Source organism: Athene cunicularia (assembly GCF_003259725.1).
Source record: "Athene cunicularia isolate RWA chromosome 1 unlocalized genomic scaffold, athCun1 chr1_part2, whole genome shotgun sequence".
Classification (NCBI taxonomy): Eukaryota; Metazoa; Chordata; class Aves; order Strigiformes; family Strigidae; genus Athene; species Athene cunicularia.
In genome coordinates, this window is record NW_020799092.1 from 11718334 (window position 1) to 11726482 (window position 8149).

At 47.3% G+C, this 8149-nt stretch overlaps 1 protein-coding gene across 1 annotated transcript in view; it reads left to right on the forward strand.

Moving 5' to 3' along the window:
- Positions 1-6762, forward strand: part of HDHD5 (haloacid dehalogenase like hydrolase domain containing 5) — a 6926-nt gene extending 164 nt beyond the window's left edge. Inside the window, exons 2-7 of the mRNA XM_026863490.1 lie at positions 72-329; positions 1464-1557; positions 2051-2084; positions 2484-2658; positions 2965-3153; positions 3728-6762. Of these exons, the coding sequence (XP_026719291.1) occupies positions 72-329; positions 1464-1557; positions 2051-2084; positions 2484-2658; positions 2965-3153; positions 3728-4097 (1120 nt within the window). The 3' untranslated portion in view covers positions 4098-6762. The remainder of the gene's footprint in view (positions 1-71; positions 330-1463; positions 1558-2050; positions 2085-2483; positions 2659-2964; positions 3154-3727) is intronic.
- Positions 6763-8149: the final 1387 nt, after the last annotated feature.

Sequence of the window (8149 nt, forward strand, 5' to 3'; positions counted from 1 at the left end):
GTACCGGCGGCGGGGCAGCGATGGGGGCGGGAGGGAGCCCACCCGGCGCGGCTTCCCCGGGAGGGGTGAAGGGCTGGGGGGCAGCACCACCGAGCGACCGGCCCTGCCTCGGACCGACGGCATGGAGGGAGGCAGGTGGCAGCCAGGGTTAGGGATGGGACCGGATCCGACCGCAGGGAGAAGGGGGGGAAATGCAGCCTGTCCTCCCTCCCGCAGGTGTCCCCGGAGCAGGTGATCCTGTCCCACAGCCCCCTGCGGCTCTTCAACCAGTTCCACCAGAAGTGCATGCTGGTGGCCGGGCAGGGGCCCGTGGAGGAGAACGCCGAGGAGTATCCTTTGCTGAGAGTGCCTGGTGTTGCTCTGCGCGTCCCACTGCAGCTTCCCAGCTAAACGGTGCTGCTCCTGCCCTGCACTCACTCAGTCAGCTTGGAGAAGTGTAAGGAGACAGAAAGGTCACTGGTCTCAACTGATGAGGAGGCATCCTCATGGAGAGGCTCAAATGCAGGCACTGTTGATCTCCATCTCGGTTACCTCCTGGCTGTCCTTGGTCTGTCTTTGGTTTCTCACGCTGATTACCTCTCCTGTGAGCTGCACTGCTGTTCCTGCAGGTCAGATGTCACTGTGAGGACTCCATTGGCTTTGAGCTTCTCTCGTTTTTGAGATAAAATTGTGCTCCTTCCCGTTCTTTCTAATGCAGAGTCCTTTAGAGATCACTCCCAACTCTCCTACAGCTAAGGTTTTTCCCAGGAATCTGACAGCAATTGAAGGAACTCAGATATCATTAGAACCAGAGCATTCCAGTACAGGGACATGGTCTAAATGACAGTTATGTGTATTGCCTGGCTAAAATGAGGGCACAGCAGGTCTCACGTACCCTGTGTCTGCCTGCAGGGTTCAATATCTTGGCCTGTGCACACAGTCACACCTTGTACTTGACATTTCACTTCATTTGTACAACATCTTGGCCTGTTTCTGTTTCCCCAGGCGCAGCAGGGCAAGCTAAGGGCAAGATGTTCTGCAAGTGAATGCAATTCATCCTTTGCTTGTATAGTTTTATGAGCATAGACCATTTTCATTTTGCCAGCTGAGCTGACCAGAGCTTCACTGATTCTGCTTCTAGCCCAGAAGCCTGGCCAGCCCCCTGCACTGCACCAATACAAGAACCCTGGCCTTAAAGATCTCCCAAAGCCCATCCATTCTGTCTTGGAACTCTTTGCCTATTTCCAGGGATTGCTGATTGTAAAGTAAATCATCACAGTCTGGGTTTTTTATGTAAGCTTTAGGGCCACCTTTAGGCTGAAGTACAGCATGCAGTTTGACTGAAAGCCATGAGGTTATGCATTACCAGGTTAAATAACTGCTCTGCTACTAGGACTTGTTTTTCTTAATCCTGTAGATGCCTTTGCACTTAAAAAACAAAACAACCAACAGTCTCCACATCTTTCCTTGATGGTATGAAATAGCCTGGGATTCAAGCATGTGGTCACCATAGAGGCACTGAGGAAGGCCTATCCCCTGTTAGACATGGTGGATCAGAGCCGGAGGCCAAAGGAGCTGGTAATTTCCTCATGCATTGGTAGAATGGGTGGTCCGGTGTGGTGGCCCTTACAGCATATAGCATGGGGTGGAGAAGCTGCAGAGGCACAGAGCAGCCTGCTGCTAGTGACCTGCTTTAGCAAGAGCCTGGGACTGGTACAAAGCCACCAGCATCTCTCTGCTCTTTCCAGCGTTGGCTCCTGCTGGAAGGGCAGTGACTTGCTCCTCTCCTTTCTCATGCCATACTCGTCCTTTGTTGCTGTTCCTTGCAGCGAGTGGAGTGGTGAGACGGTTTGGTTGACATCTCCAGCACTGACACAGGAATGCATGATCTGTGAAATCCAATCTGGGATGGGGGGTGGGGTAGGAGAAATCTGTCTTTGGGATTCCGGGTGGCCTTGCCCTGCCTCTCTATGGAACTGTCTTGGCAGGTTCAAAGGAAGCAGTTTTAGTTTTGTTTTGGAGATGGCATTAGGTTTTGCATTACTAACCAAGTTTTTGTTTTTTCTGGCAGCCGCCTCCAACCACTGGCTTCCCCACTATAGAAGGTAAGCAATAGCCTTTGTTTACATATGAGCAGCAAGCAGAAATAACAGGCAGGCCAGCTGGAATGGGAGCTAATGATGTGCTGTTAGCTCATGGGTATCAACAGGCAGCTTATTCAGAGGATATGGTCAGGAGGTAGCCTTGCCACCCTCACACAGCATGAAGCAGAAGCTGATAAGTGCAAAGCTAACTTTTCTCTGTGCCAGCTCCAACATCTGGAAGCAGCGGTGCATGTGGTACAGTGATATGCAGGCTGGAGCTCTGGCACAAGCTATGTTCGGGTCATAGCTGTATTAGCCATTGCATCCCAGCAGAAGGGTGCTTTTGCTAGCGGGTAGCTTTTGGTAGTGGGTCTGTACTTGGATGCTGTGAGTTTCCAAGCGTCTCTTGAAATCTTCCAGGGGTGATTCTGTTTGGTGAGCCGGTGAGGTGGGAGACAAGCCTGCAACTTATTACTGATGTACTCTTGAGCAATGGGAACCCTGGGGCAGAGCTGCAAGATATACCATACCCCCATCTGCCTGTCCTTGCCTGCAACATGGATCTCCTGTGGATGGCTGAAGCCAGGATGCCCAGGTGAAAAACACGTGTGGTATTTGTTTTAGGCTACTTCATACAGCTCTCCTGCAGATGGTCTTTTCTTACTACATTCTTTAGTATTAAGACTGTATGGCATAATTAGCAGCAGAGATATGAAAACTGCATGAGAAGCAAAGACTAAAGCTTTCAAGAAGCAAAAGCCAGACCACTGCTTATGGGTGGGTAGTTACCATATCCAAACTAGGCAGTACCCTGGCTACAGCAGATGGTTCTCCTCACTGAGGAGGGTTTGCTACTTAAGTGGTGTGTCTAGGGATACTGATGACCTCCTTTCTGGAGCAGGTTTGGCCATGGCACTTTTCTTCTGTGCTTGGAGAACATCTACAAGAAAGTGACAGGCCGGGAGCTGAAGTATGAGGCCTTGATCGGCAAACCCAGCACAGTCACCTACCGCTATGCTGAATACTTGATAAAACAGCAAGCAGAGAAACAGGGCTGGAAGTCTCCCATCCGACGCCTCTATGCAGTTGGGTAAGAGACTGTTTTTCCTACTGATTTCCTTAGGGAGTTGCGTACTGACTTCTCCCAAGTGTTTTTTTGAACAGACATTTCGAAAATGAATACCAAAATCCCCATGGTGTCTCTGGACCCTCACATACTAGAACAGAGGCTTGCTAGCTTTTTGCACCCTACATTTTAAATAATTTGGAGGGCCCTGTCAGCCTAGCAAGCTGTTTCCGTAGGATGCAGAGTGCATGTAGCATGACTGGATTAAAGGAAGAGTTAAGAGACCCAGATGTAGTACCATTAGCCTAGTAGGCCAAACACTTTGGGATCATAGGGAATACATTACAGTAATGGCTGGGACTGCTTTGGACCTGTCTTTTCCCCTTTGAAAGATGTTTGAGAAGCATGTGGCCTTTACCACAGCTGAACAGGTCACACCAGTAGGTTGACTCACTGGCCCAGTCTGGGTGGTTCTCTTGATGTTAGCAAACATTTTGCACCCCTTCCTCCCTTAGTGCTGCCTTAATCCCAGTCTGCCAGAGCCAGAAATTGATGCATGGGCTAGTTTCTCATTTCTGTTTCACACTGACTTATCCAGGGATAACCCTATGTCCGATATCTATGGGGCAAACCTCTACAACAACTATCTCAAGTCAGCTCACCAGAACCAGGCCCAGGCTGGGGTGAAGAGGAGCCTGCAGGCAGCCAGTCCCCAAACTGTGGATGACCTCCATCTGAGGAAGGACTGCAACAATTCAGTGGAGAGTTGCGAGTCAATTCTAGTCTGCACTGGGGTCTACCGCCACAATGCAGGTGTTCCCAGTAAAACAGAGGAGTACACAACAGAGATAGTATTCCACGGCCATCGGGACTTCTGCTTTGACCCCAGCCTGGTTGAGGCATCTTACATAGTTCAGGATGTGAATGATGCTGTGCAACTTGCTTTCAAGAAGGAGGACTGGAGCTAGAGTTAAGACAGGTGTGCCTAAAGACCTACCAGCAGGGAATTTTCTGTACTGGAAAGGGAAGAGGGAAAGGACAGGGAGAGACCTGGTGTGATCTTCCAATCCAGCCAACATGAAAGAAAACTCCCTGTCTCAGCACTAAAAGCCCCTTACTTTTACTGATACTCCACAGTCCTGACATCTGCCAGCAGGCTTTCAACTGTGAACGTACATTGCTCCTAATAATAATTGAGCCATAATGGAAACAGGGTATAAGGAAGAGCCTTTTTCTGGCAATCCCAGTTTTGTTCAGCCATCAGAGTTCTTTCTTTTCCACCCTTTGTGCGTGAAGACAAGGCAAGCTCATCCTCCTTTTTGCAGTGTGTTTGAGGATGAAGCTCTTCCCTGTGCAAGGAGCCACCATCAGCTGATGTACCATTCGTACAATATACTATCCGTCCAGTCTGTGATGTGAGCACACCAGAAACTGTGTTGGTGGCACTGTGCCAAGGGAAGGCTTTTAAGTCTTAACATTCTCCTTATGAAGAGTAAGTGCCTATGGATTTTAACGAATTCTGTTTGCTTGGAGATTTTCCACTGCAGTCTGAAACAAAGTCCCATTTTGCAGTTGTCAACCAGCTATGGAGAAGTGGAGCCCTCAAAGGAAGCTGCAGTAGACAGAGCAACATGCTGCAGGGCCAAGCGAAAAGTTACATTATTCTGTTCCTCTAGCATTCTGTGAACACTTCTGCCTTTTTGCATCCTGCCAGGAAGCCAGCAGCCTGCTTTCAATAGCAGAGGAAACCAGAGAGTCTGAAATTCCAGACTTGGCTTTGCCCAGAACTCAGTGCTGCAGCAAGAGGGTGTTTCAGTACCCACCTTGATCCCAGCTGTTGCAAGGGACATGCCCTTGGCCCAGCTGGCACAGCTTCCAAAGAGGGGCCCTTCTTTGAAACAAGGGCCAACCAGAAACAGTCACAGTCCACCTTCGCTCCTTCCTTGCATGCAAGGATTGAAAGAGGAGATCATCAAGCCAGGATGGTACCTGGGCCCCATATCCCCAGTCTTCATCTTTAAGAGTACAAGTGGATCCGTCCTTCACTTTCTTTTTGCCTCTTTTCCCTCCTGTGGTTTGCAGCTCAGGAGTACCCCATATGGTCTGATCCCTGTTCCCTCCTTTTTCTTTAGCATGCAGGTAGAGTGCCTCCTAACATGAAGTAGTAGCTGGGACTTGCCTGCCCAGGAACATTTCCATATCCTTAATGACATGCACCTTCTGTTGCTTCTGTTCCCTTAATTTGGGCTATCCAGAGAAAGATCAAGACCTATGTTTCCTTAGACAGTCCAAAGAAGCTAAGGAAGCATTGCTTGAAAAACCCCATATGAAAGACTGGCTCAGCAAGGAGTGTCTTCATTCCAGAGGAGCACTGTGATTTTAGAAGCATAAATCAGTTTGTGTATGTGATGGAAGACCTTTGGAGCCAACACAACTAAGTTGGTGTTCCTAGTTATTCTCAGCTCACACCACACAGAGATCAGAAATAGGTCTGCTCTGCCTCCTCTTTCTTCCTGCTTTACCACGCAGCTCCATACACAGGGTACAAACAAGATGTTCTGCACAGAAGATTGAGTTGTTCTTAATTCATATCTCAGCATCCGTGTGCACTGACATTCTACTTCAGCAGCTGTCCATCCTCTTGATACTGATTTATCTTCCTAGGAAGGTCACACTGCAGAGCAGGCTCTGTTCTTATGCCATTCCAGGCTCTGCATCTGAAGGGGACTGGGTGACCCAGTCAAACAGATCATTCACTGTGGCTTCTTTCTCTATACCTTATTTTCTGAATAGGAGCAGCAAAACACCTCTTTGGGCGAATTTCCCTCCTGTGAAATCCATAGTGGGAAGCAGTCACTTCCTCTCTTAGTGCTAGCGGGGGTTCTTCTTTGTCTTATCAGGACAAGAATCGCTTGGCTGCTTCTAAAGGCAGCTGTAATGTGACACAATCTTAGATTTTAATCTTTTGTCTTTCACTGGTGAGAAAAAGAAATTACCATTTCATATACTTGCACAAGACAAGGGCTTGTCTCCAGTTTCCAGAAAAGTACAGGGAAGGACTTTGCATATAACAGGGAAGGTCCTTTAACTTTCAGCATGTCTCCACTGTCACAGCTGTGCTATGGACCCATTGTAAAAGGCCTGAAACTGGAGGTCCGAAACCCGTTATTCATAAACAAGCTCCAGCGTCCCTCAGCCTCACTTTCCAGAGGTGCCATTCAGTGCAGAAAGGAATTCTCCCTTTCCTTGCAGTATTTGCTAACTTGGGTGGTATTTTTCACAGGATTAATTGGGAACGGTCTTCTAGGCCATGATTACATAGACCTCAGAGAGCTGGTTGCTGGCAATAACTGCTAGTCACACTCTCAATTTGGTAGATACTTATCTGCAGAAATACTGTCCGTCTGTCTGTGCAGTGACGTTTGGCAGAACTCTTTCTTGTTAAGACTGTGGTGCCAGTTACTCTAAGACAAGGTACTGCAGTGTTCTTCAGTGGGTTTAGTGCTGCTGAATCAGCTATCCCAGGTGGAGCCAGATGCAGTGGCTGCTGCTCCAATGATGGTGGTGGATTTGTGGTAGGAACGTACAGAAGAATTTTGAGAAATCACAAGCAGTTTCTAATTTCATATCAGCATTCGCTTGTGAGTTGAAATTGGACAGAAGGGAGAAGGAATCTAGAAGAGTTTTGTACCCTTTCCCAGTTCTTACCAAGTAAGCTTGCATAAAAGGCTCTGCTTGTTAGTCTGTGCACTAATTAGTGAGATGGGCTATCCTTAGTCTGAGCAACAGAGAGACCTTTCCCTTCTTCCCCTGCTCAGCACCTTGAAACAGTGCACTTTGTCCAAGTCACTGCCTAGGAATTGCATCGACATGGTAGATGGAGTACGAAATACGGGTTCTCCAGCTGCTGTTGAATACCGACTTGACTGTGGAAGGTTTCTACAGATGAAAGTGCTTGCCAAGTGTCTTCTGTTCCATGAGTTTTGTGCTAGAGTGCTGTGCAGGCTTCTAGCTCATCTGCAGTTCATTTATTAATGGACCTCCGTTATTGCTAGAATTCAGTGAAATCCTTTTACTTTGGAATTGCAGCTTCCTGGAATTAGCTTCAAGTGTGACTGAACCAAAACTTTTCCTTTGTTTCATGTATTGCTCAGAAATAGTATTTCTGAAGCTGTATTCCTCTTATTTGGAGCAAGCATACTTCTGTGCAGATTATGGGACCAAGCAGGAGAGGGGACTTCACTTGCTGATCTAATACCTTAATATTTATATGGTGCACTGCCCTATACAACAAACACGGTGAAGACCTGATCCTAACAACTCCTGCCTTCCACAGATGGATGGGGTTTAGTCAAGCCTAAAGGGAGTATGCAGTGAGGTGAGGCAACTGAGAATAGCAGGGAGGAACTGGAGGAGGGTTAGACCTTGTTTTGGATCTGAAGCAGAGAACTTTTATGTCATGCAATAACATGGTGGCCAAAGAGGTCAATTCCTTTATTCCACAGGACACATGCAACTACTAGCCTAGCATTCAGGGAGTCATATAACACTACTGTCTCCTTCCCACCTTAAACCCAGTGTGTCTTTTTCCCTCCAATAAATGGGTAATGTTTCAGATTGTCGTGTGCACTATAGCAGAGTGATTATGTATCATACAGGGAAATCAAAAGCTGTGATTATTTTAGATTTCATGTTAATTTCAACACAGTTCCAGAGTTTCTCCTTTGATCTAGCATATACATAAAATAATAAAACATGTTTTTGTTGAAATAAATTTTAACTTGCTGTGTGTACATTTCAGGAGTATTACCCTCATCTCTTTCACATCTTTGTCCTAGAAGGTTATCAGGACAAATTCTGTCTTTTGTTCTGTTCATCAAGCCATTCTTAGATTTTCTTGAGGGAACCACCCTGAAAGATACCCCTCCAGCAATTCTTTTGACCAAGCCAAACTGATTCCCTGTAAGCTCCACATCTGCCAGAGTCACATGAGATGAATGCAACTTTGACCATTCCTAGT